Source organism: Palaemon carinicauda, chromosome 28 (assembly GCF_036898095.1).
Source record: "Palaemon carinicauda isolate YSFRI2023 chromosome 28, ASM3689809v2, whole genome shotgun sequence".
NCBI lineage: Eukaryota > Metazoa > Arthropoda > Malacostraca > Decapoda > Palaemonidae > Palaemon > Palaemon carinicauda.
Window position 1 is genome coordinate 69371698 of NC_090752.1, and position 27245 is coordinate 69398942.

At 35.9% G+C, this 27245-nt stretch overlaps 2 protein-coding genes across 2 annotated transcripts in view; both read right to left on the bottom strand.

Moving 5' to 3' along the window:
• LOC137621652 (ankyrin repeat and BTB/POZ domain-containing protein 2) overlaps positions 1-27245 on the bottom strand; it is a 622846-nt gene that overhangs the window by 329465 nt on the left and 266136 nt on the right. The window lies entirely within an intron of this gene.
• On the bottom strand, positions 769-20569 carry LOC137622083 (lactosylceramide 4-alpha-galactosyltransferase-like). Its single transcript, XM_068352554.1, has 8 exons — positions 20481-20569; positions 8186-8297; positions 7379-7568; positions 6906-7004; positions 3409-3617; positions 2075-2298; positions 1290-1481; positions 769-921 (listed from the first exon to the last, which is right to left on the bottom strand). The coding sequence occupies exons 2-8, from the start codon at positions 8292-8294 to the stop codon at positions 769-771; spliced, it is 1176 nt and encodes a 391-aa protein (XP_068208655.1). The 5' UTR covers positions 8295-8297; positions 20481-20569.

Sequence of the window (27245 nt, forward strand, 5' to 3'; positions counted from 1 at the left end):
CCACTTTCTTCTTCATAGGTATCAGTTATATTTTTACTTCAGATTTTTCGTTTAAAGATTTAGAACTGAAAATAGTCTCATTAGCAGTTTTTGTCTTGCATCTCGTCTAGTTTTGACCCATGTCCTCTATTAGAATGTGTAGGCCTTTCCGAAATATAAGTTTATAATCCTCATTCTCGGCTTACCAGTTGTCCAAACTATTTCCGATTAAAGCGAGAATTGAATTTAAAATATGTACAATAACTTACCAAATTATCAGAACCGGTCGTCCAAAATACTACGAGAACTTCTACATATTGCGCAGCCAACAAATCGTGTCGACACGAGAATAGTTACAGATGGTTTCAAACTATTGGGACCTAAATATATGTCTACTGTAGGCTCCAGAGGCTTTAAATATGCGGCCCCGAAACTATACATTAAGCTCCCACGAGACAGCTGAATGATTGAAGACATTAAGGCTTTCAAGAGGAAACTGAAGAGGTTCTTATTCCATGAGTCGTATGGCAGTGACGATTCAACAGTAAATGAGCAATACGTGATATGAAACGTTGAATACTCTGAACGAACATAAAACGACATGGGAGGTCCTGTAGAGAGTGGGGTTCCCCTGCTGTATGGGACCGAAAAAGCAGCCGTCAAAGAAAAAAAAAAGTATCTTGAGTTTGGTATCCAAACTTCTAGAGCTGTGAAGGGACATGTAACTATTTGAGTATACATGTAGTACATTGAAACAGTCTAGCTTTCATCATCATCTGAATACTGGCGTCAATAGATCGGGGAGTTCTTTGTAGCCTGTGCCCTGGTCATTGGGCAAAAAGCAGCTGAAGCCAAGTCGATGATTGTTCCAGAATTTTTGAAAATGGGAAATTTATTTGTGTCTCGGTTCCAGAAGTGTATTGTGTATGAATACGGGAATCTCTGGAAGGAAGGACATAAGCTGTGTGAATTAATTTATTACTATACCGGAATGATTTTTTATATATTTTCAGTTTTCTTTTTTAGTAATGTAGGGTGTGTATTTCTACAGTGCAATACTAATGAACTGATTGTGCAACGAGAGAGAGAGAGAGAGAGAGAGAGAGAGAGAGAGAGAGAGAGAGAGAGAGAGTCTGTCTGTCTGTCTGTCTGTCTATTCAGAAGTAGCCTACTATATATTTGAATACAAAAAATCTATGATTACTTTAAAAACTCAAAACAATTTCACACACACTTTCAGTCTCATGTTTGTTTAAAAAATGGCCACAAATATCCTTTTCATAATTCCTAATGCAGTACTAATAACTTACTTTATTTATATCTTTTTCTATTGATTTCTGGAACAAAGTCTTCCTCAGAGTTGGCTGAACGGGGTGAAAGGCTCTGCTGGATAGGATTTTGAGATTCTCACATTTCAAATATGGTGAGAGAATTTCATCTTTGCAAACCGTTCTCAGAACAGCTGAAACTACTTGAGGACCATTCTTTCCCCACTCGTCTGTCTGAGAAGAGAGATATGTAAATTGACACATTGAATACACTGCATAAGAAATTCCATGTTTTTCTATTTAATTATAAATTTAATATAAATTTTAGAGTGATTTATACTTCATTGCCGGTTAAGTTTTGAACAGCATGAGACTGTCAAATATATAACTAGAAAATAATGAGATTATCATATGCATTTATAAACAACTTGAACGTTTTATAAATAATGGATGTACAGTTGATTAATCATTTTCAACAACTTGCCGGTTCCCAAAATAGTCTGTAAAAGAAAGTTCTTCCATTGATAGCTTCATTTAACTATTTTCAACAAATGGATTTCGGAAAACAGTCTGTGAAATGGTTTAGTCTCCAGTGGGATTCTTTAGAAACGACCAATAAAAGAATCTGTCTTTCTGGAAGTCTCGTATAAACTATTTTTACAACCTCTTGGTTTCTTCTTTTAAGCTAAAACTATTTGCATTCAATTAGTATGACAATTATACTTTATAGAATAATAAAGTTGGGTAACTTGTATTGCTATACCGAAAATACAATTAGAAAAAAGTAAATGAGATAGTAAAAGTATTACAAGTTCTCAATTCCTCACGTTGAAATTTTGGTTGAGATAGGACATGAAAAACATAAGCATCGGATGGTGATGATCAAAGTGAAAGATAGCTCCATTTACTAAATTGAAGGCTTCCATTCCAATGACATTCCGTAGTCCCGCCAGGGAGGAGATGCAGATGATATCCGTGTCACTATAGAAACCTCCCACCTTCCATACGAGAGCAAGGCGCATCATGTCACTGAGATTCGCGGCTGGCCAATCTGGAAGAAGAGGATTTTTCTGATGATTATGGATGATGCTGAGATCAAGGTATCTATCTGAAGTCGGATCATGATCTTGAATTGGAAGGTTTATGTTAAAATATTTTCCTGATGTTAGTTAGCTCTTTCAAGTGAAATGTCTTTCTTAGTTATTCTTATATTTCTGTATCAGTATTGCCGTTCTTGTAATAATGTATATCTGTGTAGATAGAAGAGAAGCATTATCATAATGTGGGTCGTATTTTTCACACGAGTTTGATTTTGTCGCCACTTTGTATTACTGTAAGTGATTTTTTGGGTCTCAAATTAATTACTCCTGCGTACATTTTTTCTTTCGCTATCTATTTATTTGGTTTTGAGCAACTTTACATAAAACTATTGTACTAACTTGACCAAACTTGGTAGTCATGTTAGGTATGACTTGAGGATGAATCTGTAACTTTTTGGATAAATTAAATTAAAGTAAAAGTACGCAGCAGTACATTGAAAATAATCGGCAAACATTTTGTTAGTTTATTTTTTTTTTTTTGTGAACAACGTTGAGCAAAAACTGCTGAAGAATCCGAGTTATGACCCAAGAATAAATCCATTATATTATGAAGAAAACGCATCGAAGTACTAGTACCCAATGGTGTTGAGAGCAAAATAAGATTGCTCGGCGTGTCGAAGGCATGCTCGCTACTGAGTGTTCCCCTAGTGTTTTTTGGAAACATTATTTCAGTTTTCTAAGAAATCGGTCTTCGAGTGGCCCTTTAGGAACGAATTAAATTTGTTCTCTTGGGTTCCACTGTAAATTCTCTAGAGGATTTTTCAGATGTTGACAAGCTCATCTATGAATGTGTCCGTCCTTATTTTATTCAAAGCGCTTACATTCTCTTTGCAAATAGTTTTTAACTCGTAAAACTGTTCTGTCAATGAAAACTGCTTCGTTACTCGTAGACAGTAGTCAAAATATCAATCAAATGTGACTAGAAACAACTTAGGAATCATAAAATGCAGTAACATGACTGTGGATTGAATTTGAAATTCTAATTCGTTATTTTACATTCCTTAGGGTAAATTTTGTCAAGTTCTTTGAACATGACTATACAGTACTCTGTTTCAGTGAACTAAGAAACTTACCACTATCTGTGTACCAAATGCCGGAAAGATAGAGTTCCTCTAGAGGAGTGCCTCTGAAAACATCGTCTAAGTCTATTGTGACGACCCTAAGGTTTTTATTCTTCTGAAGAAGACGGTGGACATGGCCATCTTGAGTATCGACTTCTGGTGATGTCAACACATACCACACTGTTGCCTTGGGATTTTGCTGAGCCATGCTGAAAAAGAAAAAATTTTCAGTGACCAACAGTTTACCAAAGGATGGCATAATGTAGTGATTGATATACCTTGTTTTTATAATAAAATTAACCTTTGAGTTAACAGGAAAGAGACTAAAAATGCCATTGAGTTGCTAAGCAGCTTTTCTCAGATTAGAAACTGCTTAATGTAGAAAAAACAAACATATCAAAGAGTTCACTTAAATTTAGATTAAAATTAGAGGTTAACATATCAACAAGGAAAGTAATATATAGACTTATAAAAGAACAATTTGAAAAAAAGTCGAATAGTTCATTGAAAGAATATTAGCAGATGTATGTCATTGAGATTTCATCTTTCTGACATCAGAACTGATAGTGGTTGTCAGATTCTCATGGTCTCAAATGATCTTTGAATCCTACAGCCAAATAAAATAATCCTGGCCTCGCATGTCTATTTTATTGTAGACCAGTGGAGTTCTTTTTTGTCATGTATATCTTATAGGATTAATATATTTTACTGTTAACGTGGAAATGGCAGTCTGATTAATTTATCTCTTTATCAGTAAAGTTGTAAAATGTTCGAAGACACATGACTTCATGTTGTCAGCATCAAAATGTGTAGTTGACCATTCTTGTCATACAAAACACATCAAACTGACCAAGACTTTAAATAAATTCCTTTGATGATAGTGACCGAACAACTTGAAGGCCAAGTGTACAGTTTTTTAATCCGCTGAAAGTTTCTATTACATCAACGAACGTGGTGATAGTTTAAGATCCGTTACCCAGCGTCTCGAACAGATAGTCAGGTCAGTAAGACATAACCTCCCATGAACTGCATGGAAACGGACTTGTAACAAACATAAGATGACATCAACGAATTAATATTGTAAGCTTTAAAGTTTAGATCTTTCAGATGCTAGGACCAAGGAGGGCTAGGCAATGGTTGCTGATGACTCAGCATATAGACCCATAGGCTTCCCCAACTCCTCATCCTTAACTCAAAAGGATAGGGAGGTTGCAGACACTACAAGAAACTATCGAGTTCGAGCAGGATTCTATCTCCTGTCTAGCAGAACGCCAGGCAGGAATGTTTCCAATAGGCCACCACAATAAATAAATCAGTTAATCCCAGCAAACGTTTTCGTCCTGGCTAGTAAATTAGTGAATGACTGTGAAAATAGTACAAGGCACTAATTTAGACGAAGTTGACCAATGGAAGGGATATTTCTATACCGAATGTGCTTCCCGTCATAGACTCAAAACGCTGAATGCGATACATATAATACTTGGAGTAAATTTTGTAAATCTATTGATATTGAAGAAGAGACTTGTCAGAGGAAATTATATGATACTTTTTTTTTTTTTTTTTTTTTTTTTTTTTTTTTTTTTTTTTTTTTTTTTTTTTTTGCAGCAAGCTTCAATGTATGGAAACGCTGTTCGCATATACTGTACACCAATAACTCAAACCCCGATGCTGTCGTTGGGTTTGGAGCTTTTTCTCATGAACACAAGTGCTCTTATTTTAGCTTGTCCTGATCAAGCTTTATAATTTACAGTGATTCACAGAATGCACCACAATCCTAAGGAAGTTTGAATTTCAAACACCCTTTGGTAATTTAAATGTCATTTTCGCGAAAGACATTTTCATTTGGTTCCAGCATTGGTGTGCAAGGAAATAAAAGGGCAATGCGCTTGTCAGAAAAAAAATGGCAATACTTATGCTAAAAAGTGTTACCTTGCCGTTTAGTGATATCTCCTAAAGCATAATAAGGGTTGGGATTAATGGCAAAACTCTTATGAGAATATACAACAACAAATGTAGCCGTTTCTAGTCTACTGCAGGATAAAGGCCTCAGACATGTCGCTTCATGTCTGGGGTTTGGCCAGTTTCATCACCACGCAGGCCAGTGCGGATTGGTGACGATGGGGAGATTTTTGTCTGATCGCTCACAGCAAACCAACCAGTATGGTTGGTAGTAAATAGAAAATAATGGAAATCATCAAATCACCTCTTCCATGACTGTTGAATAACACTCCTGGGAGATAGGAGACTGTCCTTCGACGTTTTAGGATTGGCTACCTGTTTTACACATTGATTTCTTATGACTGGATGACCCCGGTTACTCTGAATTAACTGTTTGGTTCTCTTGACTTTGTGACACTTCATGCGATTTGCGAACTCGTTTCTTTTAACGGTTGCCTTGATAATGAAGGCAATTAATTACCTTTGGTTTATGGTGTATAAAAATGATGTGGATTATAATACAAGACTGGCTTATTCAATTTTGTTTTGTAGACTATACTTTTTGTAAGACTTAGAACATGTTAATGGAAGAAATATTATTCAAGCCCAAATGATTTTCCTCCTGCGTTGGTAATGATAGTCGTTACGACTTCAGTAAACAGTATTAATCAAACAGTCTAACTGCATGAATGTTACCTAGTGCTCAGTCTGTCCATGCATAAGATTGATTGATTGATTTGAAGTTTTCTGCCATCCTGACATCGAAGGTCATTGACGCAGATAATTATTATAAATAAAGAATAAAAGAATATTCAATTAGAACCATAAAAGCAAACATATACTTATAAAATTTAAATAGCTTTCAAAAGACCTGCTTCGGAAATAAATCTAAAATTACCTCTGGCATAGTATAGTACATCCTGTCCAAGAATCTTGGCAAGGATGAACCTGTCATCCTCACCTCGAGCTTCGGTTTTCTATTTCTTAAGGGGTGCTAAAAGTTGGGTATTCGGTTAACAAGTGCTTCACTAAATGTCATACATAAGAGTCCAATGGGTCTTTTATAATCATCCGGAAGAAGAAAGTTCATTGCACTCGTGAGAGAAATTATCTTAAATCGAGTATCTGTTATTCCATCTCACATTTTTTCGTCTTTGAATTTCTTGTAGATTAAAGGTGTCTATTACTCACTTAACCCTCCCCAGAAAAAATAAATCTATCTGTACCTAGAATTGTTGGATGTAAAGATTAATTTTATAGTCCTTTTCATCTGCACAAACCTTGTTTGTGTTTGGTCATTATTTCCAGGAAGCTTTCATATGGGAAACATAAGTGCAGTCTTTCAGGCACACATACACATACATACATACATACATACACACCTCCATGGTATTGAAATAGATTTTATGTTTATTATATACTATACTAATTATGTTATATGATTTAGAAGAATTTAAAACATTAATGACCAAGAATTCATAACGTAGGTTTTGCCTTGTTTTGTCGATACTCGTCGTTAAAATTATCTCAAATCAACCTTTCAAACTGTAAATCCTTACCTCTCAACGCTGCACCAGGCACGATATTTGGGCTTTGAGTTGCAGGAAGTTTCTGTCAGGAAGATGTTGAATTCGGTGTTTCTCCACTCGGTTTCATCCCTGGTCAAAGTCCAGTAAGCAAAATAAGTAAGAGTCTGCTAAACGAATCCGTTAAAGATTATTCATAGATCTTACAAAAGGGTTTTCTGGACCATGATGGAAAACGATATGCTTATTTCATAATTATACTAAGGATAAATTGTAGTTTTTGTGCTATATAGTGATAGGATGAATATTTCTTGAGAATAATTACTTTTTATTAATTGTTAGTCCAAATTACTAATCGCTGAAACCATAATTCCTTGACTTAACGCCATACCCGTGTCACGCAAACTGACATAATTCAATCAATCAAGGCCAGCCCATGTATGGCAGACATGCTGCAGAAAGTTTCCAAAGTTAGAAAACGAAACAATTGGGTTGTAACCTTTCACCTGAAGAAATTCTTTAATCTGAGTCTGGAGTGATGAGATATTCTCTCTGGTTGACAGCTAAAATTCCTACTCCCATTTTCTTTACTTTTGATAGAATAGTCTTCCTTGATGGAGGACATAGCCGCGTCCGCTGAAATTGGGCCATTTACTGCTCTTTTAAGCCTAGCAGACCTCATTGCTTTATGGGAACCTGTAGGAGAGATGAATGGATGTCAAATTTTTCATGATTTTTTTCTTTAATATCTGAAAACTTTGACAAGAAAAAAGTAGCATGTGTGCTGACGTTTTATTGCCTTATAATCATTAGGTATTCTAATCTATCATTTTCTAATGAGTTTTACAGACCTTTCTGAGTGTACATCTTTGATGACATTTTTTATTTCGAAATTGACTAAATTTAGTTTGATTTGGTAAAATTCATGGTTGTATGTGATAATATAGGAACTTATATTATTTTAGAATTTCCAAATTAATTTGCCGAGGAATTGTCACTCAATGAAAATTATTGAAATCCTAAAAAATCCCCAAGTCTTAAAATTCTTCTAAAATAATCTTAGATTTAATTCATCCATAAGGCATAGCTTAATAATAAATTACCATTGGAATGATGATAACATAAGCCCCAGATGCAAATTAAATTCACATTTGTACTCAGCAATGAGGATTTAAATAGTACAGTAAATGGAAAAATGTATTATCAAGTCATTGATTCTCTCTCTCTCTCTCTCTCTCTCTCTCTCTCTCTCTCTCTCTCTCTCTCTCTCTCTCTCTCTCTCTCTCTCTCTCTCTCTCGTAGAAAATACTTACTGTTTTTTACAACACTGCAGACAAGAAGAAGAAATATGATGGTAACAATGATCCTTTTTGCCATCACAGAACTCACAATCTGCGTTATTCTTCGCCTTTTCACTTTCATTCTCTGGAAATTAAAACATTCAAGTTAAGGACATTATACATAAACTGACTATATATGTATGTATGCATATATATACACACACACACACACATATATATATATATATATATATATATATATATATTTCTGGTCATGCTTAGTTAGCTCCTTCCTTCGGGTAAGGGAAGGGAGTAGTCATACTCTGGTGAGAGGGATGTGCTGGTGTGCATTTCTGTCTAATATTTGGCCGTCATTTTTGACAGGTTGCGTACACTAGTATGTGTAAAAAAAACATTTGCATGAATCTTGTTGCACATGCAGATGATGCTACTCTCTTTGCATCAATTCCATCCCCTGAATGTAGATCTGGGGTTGGTGAATCCCTTAATAGAGATTTAGCTAAAATTAGTGCATGGTGCAAATTATGGGGTGTGAAGTTGAATCCTAACAAAACTCAAGGTATGATTGTAAGTAGGTCAAGGACGGTGGCTCCTCAACATCCGGATCTCAGTATTGATAATGTTTCTTTAAATTTGTATGACTTTTAAAATTTTTGGTGTGATTCTCGACAGCAAATTTACTTCTGAGAAACACAATATGTCTGTCTTCTTCAGTTGCACAAAAAATTGGCTTATTGAGAAAGTCTTTTAAGATTTTTGGTGATCAATCTATTCTGAAGAAGTGTTTTAATTCTTTCATTCTACCTTGTTTTGAGTATTGTTCTCCTGTCTGGTGTTCAGCTGCTGATTCTCATCCTAATTTGTTGGACGGAAACTTACGGTCTATTAAATTTCTTATTCCTGATCTAGATATTAATCTTTGGCACCGTCGTTCATTATGCCTGTTGCATAAGATTTTTCATAACTCTGACCATCCTTTACATGCAGATCTCCCTGGACAATTCTATCCTGTTCGTAATTCTAGGCAGGTAGTTAATTCTAATAGCCAGGCCTTCTCCATCATGAGGTTCAATACTACACAGTATTCTAGAAGTTTTATTCCAGCTGTTACCAAATTGTGGAATGATCTTCCTAATCAGGTAGTTGAATCAGTAGAACTTTAAAAGTTCAAAGTTGGAGCAAATATTTTTATGTTGGCCAGGCTGACATGAGTCTTTTTATAGTTTATATATGACATATCTGTTTTTGACGTTGTTAATAGTTTATACAGGACATATCTGTTTTGACGTTTTTACTGTTTTAGAATAATTTATTGTTAACTTGTTCTCATCATTAATTATTTCCTTATTTCCTTTCCTCAATGGGCTGTATTTCCCTGTTGGAGCCCTTGGGCTTACAGCATCTTGCTTTTCCAACTAGGGTTGTAGCTTGGCTAATAATAATAATAATTTTTAATAATAATAATAATAACAATACAACTTTTCATGACTACCAAGTTTGCACGGGCAAATATTTATATTTGATTGGAAACAAAAAATAAATAAACTGAAAGAGAAGTAATGAACAATTGAAATGAAATATTTTAAGCAAAGTAACAACATTGGAATAAAGTTTTCATATGTAAACTATAAAATCTAAAAAAGAGGAAGAGAAATAAGATAAGAATAGCGTGCCCGAGTGTACCCTCAAGCAAGAGAACTAAAATCCAAGACAGTGGAAGGCCATAGTACAGAGGCTATGGTGCTACCCAAGACTAGAGAACAATGGTTTGATTTTGGAGTTTCCTTTTCCTAGAAGAGCTGCTTACCATAGCTAAAGAGTCTCTTCTACCCTTACTAAGAGGTAATTGATTACTGAACAATGTCAATGCAGTAGTTAACCTTTTGATCAAAGTAGAATGGTGGTAACCTTTGTTGTCAGGTGTATGAGGACTGTGACGGGCCGAGAGAGGCTGTGACTAAGAAGGCAGGATGAAAGCAACTGAGTAACTTTATTACAGAACATCGTCTTATATATACATCAATTTCAGGCAAGATGGCTATAACATATAACAGACTGTTTCCTGTTCAACCGACAACCGGTTCTGTGAACAGTTAACGGTGAAAAATACAGGCATGTTTATTCAGGTCTCGGTCAGTGCGAGGGGAGAGGGAAGATACAAAGCATAATATATACAAAAAAAAAGAAATGTCGTTACTGTGTACGATCGTGTGATACACTGTTGGTACGTGGCTCCCCCCTAAAAATGACATATTGTACATTTCTTCGTGGCAGCCCCGAATCTGGATTTAGGCCATGGGGCATAAGCTGTAGGGGGCTTAGTTTTTGAGTTCGTGGCCACTTTCTTGGGGCAAGTTGATTCCACTTGATTTTGAACCATGGGGGTCAGGACAATCAGAATATGCAAAGTTCCCGCAAAAATAGTTGCTCCTTAATTAGTTATAGGCCATTATGTAACCAAGTAGTCATCAGAAGTGAAAATGACCAAAAACACAAAGATGATTTATATTCAGTAAAAAACATTTTATTTACAGTTTTTAAGAATGAGTACAGTGTTGTACATGTGTATCATAACATGTGATTAACATTATGCAATAGAAATGTAAACAACAGCACCCTGGTGGTGGTATTATGAACTACACTGTTAACTTGACTTCCAGGTTATCATAAATGTCCATTATCCTTTGCTTTAAGTGTGCAACCAAAATCAAATTCAACTTTTACAGACTTTAAGAGACCACAACTATAAAATGACACCAAAAATAGAACCAACAACAATAAAAGGACACCGAAAATCGAACCAGAGTCAAATTTACCCTCATAAACCTAGCAAAATTGACAAGAATCCTTCGGAGATAAAGTAGTGTTTTTCCCACCATAGCAAATAATCATGAATTAGAAATTAAGTAGGGCCTATTGCTGCAAATTTTTCTCACGAGATGGAACCGTACTGCAAAGCAGCGCTCCACCATTCACTAGTATTCATCATCAGACACATCAGAGTCAGAGAAGTCAGAGTCAGAGTCAGAGACGTCAGGGTCAGATACACTTTCTGTCTCAGGGATCCTGTTACTGCAGTTCTCAACCTGACACCTGCATAAGTCAGTACAAGGAAGATTCATTTTGCTGCATGAGCAAGCACCCTTGCACCCACCTTTTTGGCACTTGCAGTTCACAGTTTTTAGTACACTAGGGGGAGCCGGGTCATCAGCCATCCATTCAAAGACAAGGGTGTCACCAGTAATCTTCCAGCCATGACCATTGGGAGATGGAGCATTCATGATTGGCTGAAGGGACCTACGGTGAATTGCTGCCTGATAGTTTGCCCTTTTTACATGATGCAGCAGACAATCTTGGTTTGGAGGCAGCATCCGAGAGTCTGATTTGCATGTCAGCCGGAACATGTTGTATATTGCAACATTTACTTCCGAGCATTCTTTCTGACCATACAGTGTGCAGACAAATTTCTCAAACATGGGCAAGATGGAAGCTGATGCTTCCCATTCTGTTCCCAACTCTGCAAGCATATTGACATATTCAACAGTTTTGTTGAATATGTCAAGGGGTTTCACCTTTCCCTTCCCTTTGAATGCATACCAAGAAGAGCTCGACATTTTTCTGCCCCAAGTTTCTCAGCCAGTTTGGAAATGCAGATAATTCGTCGCTTGTCCCCAGCACCAGTTTGAAATAGCAAATCAGCAGGGATTTCCTGAGCTAGTGCTAGGGATATCATAAAAACATCGGTATCTAGACTACTTATTATAACTGTTGAGATGTCTCTAGCAGCATGACTTGCATGCAACAGTAATCTCGTGTCAGCCTCTTCATGGTCACAGAAGAGGTCAGACACTTCAATGATCATAATTTTACCATCAACTGCAGCTATAGAGTGGCACTTTTCTCCATGTGAGACAACCAATGCAATAGGTCCAAAAACCTGGGGCTTACATTTCACCCATGTTTCATAAAGAAACTCCATGAGGTTTTCTTTATTCGACCCCTCAGCCAAGAACTTCTTAAACTGTTTAGGGGTCTTTTGGTCAGGCCTAGTGATTTTCACCAATTGAGCCCCACTGGCTGGTCTGCGACCTCGCTCACAGTTTTTTATACTGTGTGTTGCATAGCGATCACACACAAAGTTGACCCTTTGGTAGCCATACTGGTTACCTAACCTGATAAGGTCAACCAAAAGCTTGTCTGCAAACATCCCAAATGTAGCTGTAATGTTTTGTGCCTGCTGAATAAATGCCATTCCATCAATCACAAAAGCAGACCCTGGAGGTATGTCCTCCAACTTCTTCATCAACTTTGCTTTATCTGTTTTAGTAATGGTACCATTGCCAGTTGCCAAAGCCAAAGGTACAGGTGTCAATGAGTAAGCCAAGAGTTTCTTTAAATCTACTTCCCTACTCCTGCCAATAATCAGGAGGCAATTAAACATGTCATTAGTGGCTTTGAGTAGCACTGTTTCAGACTCGACTTTAACCTTTGATGTTTTTGCAACTGTGGCAAAGGTCTTCAATTTCTTTGATTTGATTGGCTCAAATAGTTTCTCAGGCTCTGATGTCAATCTGGACTCTTCAAATTCTTTGATAGCATCAGCCCCTTTCCGATAAGCAATTTCAAGGTCGGACCTCACATTAGATGGAGCTACAGTGCCGGAGCAAATGTTAATTAGGTCCTCCCCTGAATACTCAAAAGGGATTAACCAATGAGTTTATGGTTGACATTATACTCCTAACTGCTGTCTCATCATGTTTTATTCGAGTTTCATCCAGGTCTTTCCGTCCCCTTTCTGTTTCTCCCTTCCCAGCCATATTTTCACATTCCTTAGCAATTGCTGCCCGCTGATGGTGACTTAATAGCCACCTGTTCACGGCACCCTTATCTAGGGTCCGGCCTTTCATATCCCCCTTAGTTTTAGAATCCCTATTCACGGTCTGCTCAATTGCCCTATCACAGGCAACTGCAGAAAATCCATATCTGTCCTGCCTCTGGACAACAAAGTTTCCCTCCTTAAATTGTTGGTCAATTTCAGGGTGCGTATCAACAAGGCTCGCCATCTCTGAAATATATGCAGGTAAATATCGGGCATAATTCACTCTGTCATAAGCAAAGTACCATGGAAGGATTTTTTTCAGTGTAGCTAAGTGCAGCTCCCAATTACCCTCCCTGGTGGCTCTCAGAAGACAAAGGAGATTTTGTACCATGTCAAGGTATGATGACCAGTAATCAAAGGTTGGTTTTTCTGACCTTTCTTTTTCAACAAAGGCATCATACGAGTCAATTACACCCTTGAATTCACCCTAGTTCATGATATCATACAGTTGGGCTGTAGGCCCAGAATTCAACAACTCTTCTGACACCTTTGAGACAGTTAACAGTTCATCTGGACTGCATGACTCTGTGAATGACCTCAACCTCAAGCGGCTAAGGGCTTCAAACATTAACTTGTGGGCTCTCACACTACGGTTGTAGTGATGTCCACTAAGTATGCCACCAACAGATCCCTGTGCAATAACTTCAGCTTCTATGAGGATATCTTCGAGCCCAGAATTTTGAAACCTCTTTCCAATTGTAGCCATGTATGCCATGGTTGTGTGAAAATCCCCCAACCAGACCACTAACCTTTCTTTAAATGTATCATCTTGCCACCGGATTTGCTGTGCTTTGGCATATATAAACAGTACTAAAAGGAACTTTACTTGATTCATATTCACAATTGGACAACCGTTCCTTTTTTCGAGTACGAGTGTGATGGTCTTTTATATACTGCTCCCTTTTACAAATGATACATTGGTCAGGAAGCACATAGGGGTTTCTTCGACTAGCTTGACTAGTGGATGGCAGAGTTGGCTGCTGATGATTTGCAGAGCATGTTTGCGATGATGACCCACTATTTAGGCTTAGCCGGGCACTTTTTCGAGGTGGTGTTCCAAGAAGATCATCTGGATTAGTGCCTTTACGTTTAGAACAGCGGACAATGGCCCTTTCGATCCTTTGTTTGTCTGTAAACATTCGGTAACATTCTGTATGGTACCCAAGGTGGTCTAAATCTAAAGTTTTTTCAAAAGTTTCAGACAGTTTCTCTGCTACCTCACGTTGAATACCATCTAAATGTTTCCACTTTCTATTACACTCCTTGATTTTTGACATACATTGATCAGAAATTGGTAAAACATCACTTTTTTCCTCCAACACATAGTGAATACAGCAAGTCTTGGGGGCTGCCATGTTGGAAATCAAAGCAATTGATTGGTTAATTTGCCGTTAGCCATCTACTGTCAAAAATAGGAACTACAGAACTATAGTATGGCCACCTATTACCACCAACTTAACTACAAATAATTTTATGATTAAAATGGCTAATTAAAATTTTAGGAGCAACTATATTTGTGGGAACTTGTTGCATAATGCCTGAGAATGACTTTCTCTATGATAAAAAAATGTAATGAAGTTGCCCCATGAAAGTGGCCACGAAGTGACAAGATACAGGTTATGCCCCATGGCCTAATTGGTAGTAGCAAAACTGCGGCCGATGGGCAGCAGTGAGTGGCTGTAGAAGTCGTTGGTTGGGGCGTGAGCGATTGGTGGAAGATGGGTGGCTTTGTCGCTGCTCCGGCTCGTCATGGGGTAGCCGTGTGTGTCCTACAGCATTCATAGGCACGTGTGTCCAATGGCATTCATAGGCGTGTGTGTCCTACGGCATTCACGTCAGTTTCGGTTGACGTTGAATAGGTGTCCTCTTCGTCAGGAGTGCAGGCGTTGATGGAGGTCTTGAAGGTCATGAAGTGGCTCTCCATAAGGGTGTCGGCTTTGGTCATCAAGTTCTTTATGGGTAAACTATCGACATCGGGTATGGCAGCCAGTACAGTTTCACCTCACAAGGAGAGCCGTCTGCGGCAGGTTGCAGGCAAGCGATACTGGTCATTTCCCTGAGGGCGAGTGAAGACCTTTGGTCCTCCAACGGTTGTTGAGAGAGCTGAAAAAAACTTTGCTATACAGGCGGCTGGCGACGGCAAGTACTGCTGCAGAAGGTATGTTTTGAGGGTGTCATAGTAATGGTGAGGGGGGAGGGGGGAGCAGGAGGAGCGAGTCACTCCGGAGTCACCAGTGTGACGGGCCAAGAGAGGCTGTGACTAAGAAGGCAGGATGAAAGCAACTGAGTAACTTTATTACAGAACATCGGCTTATATATACATCAATTTCAGGCAAGAAGGCCATAACATAAAACAGGCTATTTTCAGTTCAACCGACAACCGGTGCTGTTAACAGTTAACGGTGAGAAAAACATACATGTTTATTCAGGTCCCTGTCAATGCGAAGGGAGAGTGAAGATACAAAGCATAATATATACAAAAAAAAAGAAATATCGGTACTATGCACGATCGTGTGACACACGGTTGCTACAGGACAGAGGAGAATAGGGAAAGAGTAAGCCACAATATTCTGTGTATGTATAGGCAACAGAAAAATGAAACGTAACCAGAAACAGGGCTCCAATATACTACTGTCTGGTCAGTCATATATATATATATAATATATAATATATATATATATATATATATATATATATATATATATATATATATATATACTGTATATATAGGCTATATATATATACATATATTTATATATATATATATATATATATGTGTGTGTATATATATATATATATATATATATATATATATATATATATATATATATATATATGTATATATATGTATATATATATGCATATATATATAAATCGGAACATAGGTTATTTTCAAAGGAAAAGGCAACCATTTTGGCTGATGTCTTTGACAGTAAACAGAGTAATGAAAAACTTGAACTTCCTTAATCTTGCTCAATCTTGTTTTCCTGAGGCTAAGCTAACTATTTTAACTTTTCGATCTTGTGAAATTAAAGCTCTGTTGATGGACCTTGATGCTTATGGAGGTGTAGACCCAAATGGTATTTTTCCTTTGTTTTTTAAAAAGACTGCAGATTTCTTATCTCCTAAGTTATCTGTTATTTTGCGCAAGTTAGCACTTGTTGGAGAATTGGTAATGTTACTCTTTTATGTAAATGTGTTTGTGGTAGCTCAAGTCCCACTGATTACCGCCCAATTTCCATAACTCCCATATTATCTAAAGTTTTTGAACGTCTTCTGACAAAACGTCTTAATAGGTTTGCTGAAGGTAATAATCTATTCCCTAGTTTGCAATTTGGTTTTCGTAAAGGCCTTGGAGCATGTGATGCCCTTCTTACAATTTACAATGCTGTACAGAAATCCCTTGATTGTGGTCAGGAAGTTCATATGATTGGCCTTGATTTTAGTGCTGCCTTTGACCGTGTTAATCATGAGGCCCTAGTTTTCAAACTGAAACAGTTGGGATTGGCTGGGTCGTTTCTTAGCATTATTATTGATTTTTTAAGTAATAGATCTAAAAGAGTTGTTGTTGATGGGCATCATAGTGAGTATAGGAATGTGATATCAATAAGTTCCACAGGGTAGTGTTCTTGGCCCTTTACTTTTCATACTATATACACATGACATGTGGTTTGTTCTAGAAAACAAGCTTGTTGCATATGCAGATGATGCTACTCTCTTTGCATCAATTCCATCCCTTGAATGTAGATCTGGGGTTGGTGAATCCCTTAATAGAGATCTAGCTAAAATAAGTGCATAGTGCAAATCAAGTTGTGGAATGATATTCCTAATCGAGTAGTTGAATCATTAGAACTTCAAAAGTTCAAAGATGCAGTAAATGTTTTCATGTTGAACAGGCTGACATAAGTCTTTTTTATAGTTTATATATAACAAATCTGTTTTGACGTTGTTACTGTTTTTAGAATGCTTTATTATTCTATTCTCATCATTTATTTATTTCCTTATTTCCTTTCCTCACTGGGCTATTTTTCTCTATTGGAGCCCTTGGGCTATATCATCTTGCTTTTCCAACCAGAGTTGTAGCTTGGTTAGTAATAATAATAATAGTAATAATAATAAAAAGGTTCGTGAATACACTTTACACAGCCCGATACTCCTCAGACAAGTACCTTCTTGTTCTTGTGATCGCTTGAGTGGTACTGCTTACCCATCGGATCAAGTAAATGAAATGTTGCTCTGTCAATATCCTGAATTGTTAGGTTTTGAGAAAATCTCCACTGTGTTGGAAATATACTCTTACCATTAGGCTTTCAACACGTCACCTATCAGACTTAACACACGTCACCTTTAAGAGTTCACTTTTTGGGCATAACAATTTATGACGATCATAGTACTCTTAAAAAGGTCATTAATCTCACTGTATAAAATACATACTTCTACATATTTTTCATACAAGGCTTAGGATATATATATATATATATATATATATATATATATATATATATATATATATATATATATATATGTATATGTATATATTCATATACATATATGTACATATATAAATTATATATATATATATATATATATCTATATATATATATATAATTTATATATGTATATATATGTATATGAATGTATATATACACACCCACGTATATATATATATATATATATATATATATATATATATATATATATATATATATATATATATCCTCCCCTATATAGAAAAGAGCAAGTGTCTAGCAATACAGATATATACTGATATATATACTATATATATATATATATATATATATATATATATATATATATATATATATATATATATATATATATATATATTATGTATATATATGTATATTTCTTTCCTCCCACGCTGAGCGGGAAGGGTGAAAGGTAGTAGTCATACCCTGGTGAGACGAGTTACCCCTAGGGATGCAGTACACTCGGAAACCACAACAATCTCCTACAAATTGCCGAACCAGCGGGCTGTAGTTGGGGAAGGGGATGGGAAGGGTTGAATCTCTGCGCGCGTGTGCCTATCTATCTAAATATTTAGCAGTCATTTTACACGGGTTGCGTACACTAGTATAACATAAATATAACAATGTAAAGAAATTTAAATGGTTTTATAATGTATTTCTTGCAAAACCAATCGCAAATCTGATAGAACGTAATACGATGCCAGTTTCTTTTAATTTGCCTTTTTCTGGGTACTGAAAGCAACTTGAACTGATACATAACGTCTTTACTTCTGGTAATTGCTTGAGGTTCATAACTTGAGAGTCCTTCATCAGCTCTGGTAGTCACCAATGAGTAAATGGCTTTCCTTAAGTGAAGTGATCAAGAAAAGGAGCATTGTCGATATTGAAAGAATGTGAAAGGAATCGATGTTCTGGGCTTTTTCAAGTGACACCCTTTTAAACAGTCTTTTAGTTATGAAGACTTTTGTATTTTTGGTAAGATTTATCAGTTATTGTTCTCTTATTTCGATTATGATTTCGTACCATGAGTAGCGAAAATTTTGCTTGTTCCAAAGTTTTTAGGTTAATAACCCAATGGTCTTAAAATCCGACCACAACAAAACAAATAATAGAAATCATGGAATTACGGTGAATTGAGATTGTCTTCCTACTTAGCTTATAGGTAAACAATACTCTTCTATAGCCTCCAGATGATTATTTTCCTTCAAGATATTATCCTTTGATGGGACGTAAGTATTGTGTGTTATAGACTACTTATGCGTGGTCATTCCTCACGCAATCTTCTTGTTGACTTGGTTTGGTTTATTTGTGTCTAACTTTTTTTTTATAGAAAAGTCACCTATCTTCTATCTGTAAATGGATAATTGAGACAGAAACCACAAAATGCTTTATCTATAACTTATTCAAGACGATTGAACACTCTTATATACTTACTTTTCTCGATGTGTTGCATCATCTGTATATGTAAAGGTATCTAGTTTCAGTATCAGTTTCATCACAATAGATGTGCACCAGAACGTCAGCCGGGCAAGACCAATCCCCCGCTGTAGTGCCCAACCACAACAGGGGCCTCCTTCCTCACTGTGGTGCCCAACCACAGCAGTAAACAGTTTCAACTCACATTCCCGGGCTGAGATCGATTTGGTGCCATGCGAATGCAAGGCGAACGAGTTACCACTAGGCTGTAGTAAACGTACGGTCAATCACACCAACTGTGTACGTGGTTATGTCTAGATAATGCCACTTTATGAACTTTAGCTATGGATGGTAATGGTATCTATTAGCTTTATTTGACGACCAAGTTGTATTCTCGTAGTTATTGTTATTCAGTCCTCATGAATCCTTCCCTCGATGAGATCTTATCCATTCTCTTGCTCTTTGTTATTTTTGTTTCTGTTTAGAGGGCAAGTCTGTCATCAACTCGAAATGTTTGGCCTAAGCAACCATAAACGTGGAGATAGATCACTGATACTCAATCATTGGGACACTAAGGATGTATCTGTGGATATACTGTGTTGGTATTATCTGTTTATTATTTTAGGAAAGCTATCTAGTAAAAATATGAGTTTTAAAAAGGTTCCGAAATTAATCAGTGTTGTTTGTGAATTTTTTTTTTCTAATATACATACCTCATTGTTTTGACTAATAGACGCACGAATGACCATGAAATTGACACGGACAATGAATAAATCTAAATTTTAGAAAGGCCACCTTAGTGTGGTTATTTTTCCATAAAAGTGTTATAGTGTTCGTGCAACTTGTCCTAGGGTCTATATGTGTGAAAAAGTGCTAATTATTAAGAAAAATCCTTTTCTTTAAGCTTCGTTTACTCCCCATAAATCCTCAAGCAATATTACCAGGAATTCGTGGATAATTTCATTAACATTTAATATCGTTTAGTTTATTCAGGCCCGCGTCGGCGAACTGACACCTCGCTTTGTAATAAGGAAATAAGATCTTCACACCCTATCGTCATTATGGACGCAGTTATTATTATTATTATTATTATTATTATTATTATTACTATTATTATTATTATTATTATTATTATTATTACTTAATTAGCTATAACCCTTGTTGGAAAAGCAGGATGCTATAAGCCCAGGGACCCCAACAGGGAAAATAGCCCACTGAGGAAAGTAAACATGGAAAAATAGAATATTTAAAGAGCCGTAACATTAAAATAAGTATTTCCTATATTAACTATAAAAACTGAACAAAACAAGAGGAAGAGAAATAAGATAGAATAGTGTGCTCGAGTGTACCCTCAAGCAAGAGAACTCTAACCCAAGACAGTGTAAGACCATGGCACTTCTCATGACTAGAGATCAATGGTTTGATTTTGGAGTGTCCTTTTAGGAGAGCTGCTTACCATAGCTAAAGGTTATTAGAAACTGACGGCCCCATCCTATTTGGTTAAACTAAATCAACAACTTACTTCTTTTGAAAGGTCCAGTAGACGGACAGAAAGAGACGCACACAAAACAGTCCTTCCAAGACAGAGGCTTCTGATGGTAATGAAGTGAGTTTACGTGCGTCTGCCTTCTCCGTTAACCAACCGACCACAACACATGAATCCTTCCACTTTTTCGATATCCGAGGAAACCATAACCGTTAAGAATAAGAGGGAGAATTAACGGTTGTACATATGCTCGACCTCCACGTAGAAAAGCCATTAACACCACCGATAATCATCATCTGCCTATCGGAAGACACTTGAATGTCTCGCGTTAAAAGGACACTCTCTCTCTCTCTCTCTCTCTCTCTCTCTCTCTCTCTCTCTCTCTCTCTCTCTCTCTCTATATATATATATATATATATATATATATATATATATATATATATATATATACATATATGTATGTATGTATATTATATATATATATGTATATATATATATATATATATATATATATATATATATATATATATATATATATATATATATATAATATTTAATTTATTTATATATATACACTATTGTACGTGACCCATAAATAATGACCGCTAAATATGTAGACAGATGTGCACACATACGCAAATGCACCTCTCCCTCTCACCATAATATGAATGCTCCGTCTTCCCCCTACCCGAGGAACGGGGAAAGGTTAGCGTGACAGGAAAGAAATAAATTTACTGTACATATAAGCTTTTTATTATATAGGGGAGATGTTTCTTTCCTGTCACGCTGAGCAACAAGGAGGAGGAGGGGTTACTCCGATAGGTACACTAGGAAACTACAATCTCCCACAAATTGCCGAACCAGCGGTTTGAGGTTAGGAAACGGGATGGGAAGGGAAGGGTTGACTCTATGTGTATAGCTATATACTGTAGGTATTTAGCTGTCATTTTTGACGGGTCGCGTACGTTGGTATGATAAATGTCACAGTTCGAAAATTATTGGTTGACGTGGGAAACAAAAGTAGAATCATCAATTATCATTTATTTCTTAATGCGAATAGATATTGTCCATACACCACGTTGATAGTTTTGGGGTTTCATTGAAAATTGACAATGATATCTTTGGATTCTTTCAGCTATTGCACCAATACGAACATGGTATACTAGCAACTGCTACTTTTTTAATTGCCAATGTATTCATAATAAATGCCGCTTCCGTAATTGTTGGTATAATATTACTTGATGCTGCTTTAATGATTCTCTTTTTTTTCCAACTATGGTTGTAGCTTGGCTAGTAATAATAATAATAATAATAATAATAATAATAATAATAATATGATTCCTATGACGATTACTAATATGGTTTTTTACGATACTCAGCTAAGTATACTGCTTGAATTATTGGCCGAGTCTTAATTGCAAATTTCGACTGAATGATTGCATGTGTTATTATATTCTCTTTACCAGCAAATGAAGTAACATATCACGTAGGCTAATAGGAAGAGTATGCACTGAGTATTCTGGGAACATTGAATTTCCTGGTTAATATGCTTGAAGAATCTTTTTCGATGCCTTCAAATTATATATATATATATATATATATATATATATATATATATATATATATATATATATATATATATATATATATACTGGTTTTTGCCATCAAGAGGTAATAGACACAATACTCAAGATATATCCTGAATTATGTCATTCATTAGTAACGAAACTCAATGAGATTGTCAACTCTAAAATATTAATTAATATCAACTGCTATTTTATGATATATATATATATATATATATATATATATATATATATATATATATATATATATATACACATACACATATACACCACACAAACATACACACACACACACACATATATATATATATATATATATATATATATATATATATAATATATATATATATTATGTAATCTACGTTTAAATCAAGATGACTGAATATCTTTTCAGGTTTTGTATAATTTTTATGCAAATAATATTGAAACCAAATAACATCACAAGATCAATTATTCTATATATTGTAAAGAAAATGGCATATCTAAATATCCCAGGTCTCTTATTATCCCTAAGACTTCCTTAGCAGAAATGGATGATTGACAGGGTACCTGGCGTCGTAATAGTCAAACAGAAATTTAACGAGCAGGGAATGAGAAAATAAATCAATTAACGTATTCGCAAAGAAATGTTAATCACTTTTCATCAAAGAATGATAGATCCGTCGGGGCTAATGGAAATTCTTCGAACCCGAGACGATGCAGTTCAAAATACGAAGAATACTAAGTTTGTTCACTTAAGACTAAAAAAAGTCCTTTTGTGTGCATGGCGTCAGATGACAGACTGTTACGCACGCGAGCTAAAAAAACACTTGGTAAACTAGAGGGAGAGCAAGCCTTCGCCAAGCCAGGTAGTCTTATTTTGCTATTAACTTCACTGCGTACTTGTATTTCAATGTTTTCTTCAAAATCAAATAGATTTGTTCTTGGGTCACACCCCACATATTCACCAAGTTTTGTTGCAATTGGTTCCGTAGTTTTTTTCGTAATGTTGTTCACTAACAAAAAATTAACTAACAAAATCCTTATCATTTACCTAACATTGTGATTATTTTTAAAGTACTGCTGCGTACTTGTACATTGATGTACTTAATCAAAATGTTACAAATTCAGCCTTGGGTCAAAGTTTGTACTGTAGCTTTTGTGTAAAGTTGTTCACAAACAAATGAATAAACTAACAAACAGACAAAACAGATAGGGGTGAATACATTCCCCTCGCAAAATCTTCAATTTTGGTGAATGCAATTAGTCACTGAAGGAAACATCATCAGAAAACATCACGATGACGAGTAGTTCTATATTTTATTGGTTATTTCGAGAGTAAAGAACTCATCACTAGAGAGAAGACCCCGAGATAATACCAAGGTGTTCCTTGGGGCCCAATACTTTTCATACTATTTATACATAAGTGGTTTGTCTTAGTAAACAAGCTTGCTGCATTTGCAGATGATGCTACTCTCTTTGCCTCAATTCCATCTCTTGAATGTAGATTTGGCGTTGCTGGGTTCCATAATAGAGATCTAGCTAAAATTAGTACACGGTGCAAATTATCGGACATAATGTTTAACCCTAACAAAACTCAAAGTACGATTATAAGTAGATCGAGGATAGTGAGTTCTAAATACCCAGATCTCTTAATTATATATTCCTTTAACATTTTAGGCGTTCTTCTTAATTGTAAATTTACTTTTGAGAAAGACATTCGGTCTATTTCTTCAGCTGCTGAACCTCACCTTAATTTGGTGGAGAATAACTTACGGTATTTTAAATCTCTTATTCTTGATCTAGTTATTAATCTGTGGCACCGTCGTTCAATTAGTTTGTTTTGCATGTTGCAAAAGATTTTTCATAATTCTGACCATGCTCCACATTCGGATCTTCCTGCAGGCAGTGCAAGGTATACAGTTAGTTTTAACAGTCTTGTCTTCTCCATCATAAGGCTCAGTATTACACAGTATTCTAGAATTGATATTTTATCAGGGACCAGATTGGGGAATAATCTTCTAATAATAGTACATGGAGAAAAATTGCCAGACTTCCTTCTTTTATGTCATACTTTTGACTTGTCTCTTCCTCGATCTGCCATGAGGCTAATTCCACTACATATCCGTATAGTGAGACAAATTCTTCTAAAAATTGTTTATACATGATAAACTACATTATGTCTATCCTGGGAACAGAAAATGAAGAAAACAAATCCCTTAAAATTTTTTACCCATCAGGAACGAAATGAGGAACGTGGTAAGTTTCCAGTTACTTCTCTTCGGCTATTTACAGTCTCGGCATTATATTTTCCCTAAAACAAAAAGAGGCGCCTACGGCAATTGGGCGGTACCTGAGTCAGCGGTTAAGAGGAACGTTATTCCGTCTGGTGAACCGAAAATCCCAGAGGAAACGTGCTGGCCATTAAGGAAAAAACGGACTCATGAAAACGATAGCTCGTTGACACATAACAGTAAGTTTAGATCATAAATCAGCAGAGATGTACCTATGAATCATCAATCACAAAACGCACCATCCACCCTCTCCCCCCCACATACATACACATGCAAGTGGGTCAACAAGTCTACTTGAAGATATTAATAACCATTCTATAAACTTTTTGTGTCTTTGTACATTGCTACAAATCTCATACTCCATATTAAGCTTTTCATAATGATGAAATCATCATTGACATCATCTCCTACGCCTATTGAACAAAAGGGCCTCTGTTAGATATCGCCAGTCGTCTCTATCTTGAGTTTTTAATTCAGTACTTCTCCATTCATCATCTCTTACTTTGCACTACCTACGGTGCATGAATAGTTTGCACGTGAATCACTCATTCCCAAGACGGTATTTTTCCATTTTACTACCAATATTTCATCATTCATGGGCAGATAATTCAAAGAAAGTTGTGATTTAGGATTTCATGCTTTTGTTTAAGAAATATGTTTTGTTATGAAAAAATCATTCTGACACCGAGTCTACTTGAATAAATCATTATATTATGGAACGAGGATGGACCGTATTCAAATCGTGTATAATAGAAATGTCATTATGATATTAAAGAAGATAATGCCAATGGCGAGCCTCTCTCTCTCTCTCTCTCTCTCTCTCTCTCTCTCTCTCTCTCTCTCTCTCTCTCTCTCTCTCTTTCTCTCTCTCTCTCTCTCTCTCTCTCTCTCTCTCTCTCTCTCTCTCTCTCTCTCTCTCTCTCCTTAGTCATAAAACTGATGTATTTTTCCTCATTATCGTTATTTGTATTCAAAACAGCCAATTCTCAGTTATTTTCTTCAACATGAATGGCCTCCTCTTTGTAGGCGTTTTCTAGTCATATTCGTCCTTTAACTGCTGAATCCTGGATGATCTTTCTGCTAAGTTAAATGTTCCACAACATTAATCGCCCTTATATACCAGGATATCTAGGGCAAGGCTCTTCCTCTCTGTTACGACTTTACAGCCTTTTATCAAACCTATTTTATTCCTTCCGTTTCTGCGATGTAAGAACACTTCTGAACCACATACTTTTCACGATTCTATTCTCTATTCTTTCCACATGGCCGAACCACTTCAAAACACTGATCCAACCTTTCACTAATTGTAATTACATTATTTCCTTACAATATACTTTGCAAACAGTTCATCTTAACAGCGTCACCATTTCTCTTTTATATTTATTAAGCATCCATACTTTACATCCATAAAGGAGATTTGGGTAAAAACCTCCATTTCATCTTCTTTAATATTGGTTTCTTTATACTTATATGAATCAAACACTTCTAAATCTTTCAAAATTCATGTTAACATTCATTACTTCGTCTTGCTTTCCATATGACATCATAGATCACCCATTTACTCTCAACTATCTGACCTTGCTAATACTAATGGATTTTGTATCAACTTCTGCATTCCTCATCTAAAATAGCTGTTTCTATACAAACTCAAAGGACTACTAAAATTCAGATTTTTGTAGGAGGCAGATAAAGTTATAGTCCTTATAACCCAATTACAATCACTCAAAGTTTTATTCTATTTATACTAGTGTACCCGAGTCTTCGAAAATGACACACACTCACAGATTCAACCGTTCTCACCTTCCCCTCTTTCCTAGCTATCAAAACACTGGTTCGGCAATTTATGGAGTGTGTGGTTTCCGAATTGTACCTCTTGGGATACTTATTCTCACCAGGGTGTTACTACTCCCCCTCCCCTGAGCGTGACAGGTAAGATTTAACATATATATATATATATATATATATATATATATATATATATATATATATATACAGTATATATATATATATATATATATATATATATATATATATATATATATATATATATATATATATATGTATCCAGACACCCGCTCTTTATTATTTAGGGGAGATGAGATTTTCACTAATTATGATCATTGATATTGTAAACCATTTTTTTCTGATATAAGGTACAATGTTAACAGTTCTGATTTTTTTATTTATCGTTTTTCATCATCTGTTTTTTTTTTTTTTTTTTTTTTTTTTTTTTTTTTTTTTCACCGAGTCTGAAAGTGTCATTATTTTGTCAAATTGAGACAATATTTATGGGACGAAGTCAATTACGTTTATACTCTTATTTTCTCATCAGTTTGCTCCATTCGAACACACTTCCTTCAATACGCATTAATCATATATGACCGGTAAAGGTAATATTTCATATCGTAAGTCACCTTCACTGTCTCGGGCGGTTGTTACCCAAAGTATCTGGGAATATCCTGTTATGAACTGTTAGATATGATGAAACAGATGATCATGTAACGCCATGTTAATTATCACGATTCCCATGCGGTAACTATCTTCTTCCCTCAAGGGGTTAACTACTGCACTGTAATTGTTCAGTGGCTACTTAACTGTTGGTAATTGTAGAAGAGACTCTGGGTATGGTAAACAACTCTTCTAGAGAAGGACACTCCAAAATCAAGCCATTGTTCTCTAGTTTTGGGTAGTGACATAGCCTCTGTACCATTCTCTTTCCACTGTTTTTAGATTGTGAGTTCTCTTGCTTGAGGGTATACTCGGGCACACTATTCTATCTGTTTCGGTAGTTCCTTTCCTCTTTGGGTTATTTTCCCTGTTAGAACACTTTGGCTTACATCATCCTGCTTTTTCAACTGGGATTGTAGCTTAGCTAGTAACAGCAGTGATAACTATTTCCCATAGATATTTCAGTCCACACTGGTGACACACTCTCATCAGGA

What these genes read in the sequence shown, in the direction of transcription:
- LOC137622083 (XM_068352554.1), bottom strand. Translation starts at nt 8,294, where the DNA reads ATGAAAGTGAAAAGGCGAAGAATAACGCAGATTGTGAGTTCTGTGATG. An exon ending in AGATTAAAGAATTTCTTCAG is followed by an intron (nt 7,005 to 7,378) that starts GTGAAAGGTTAC and finishes GACTTTGACCAG; the next exon opens with GGATGAAACCGAGTGGAGAA. An exon ending in GCCTGGTGCAGCGTTGAGAG is followed by an intron (nt 3,618 to 6,905) that starts GTAAGGATTTAC and finishes TTTCTTTTTCAG; the next exon opens with CATGGCTCAGCAAAATCCCA.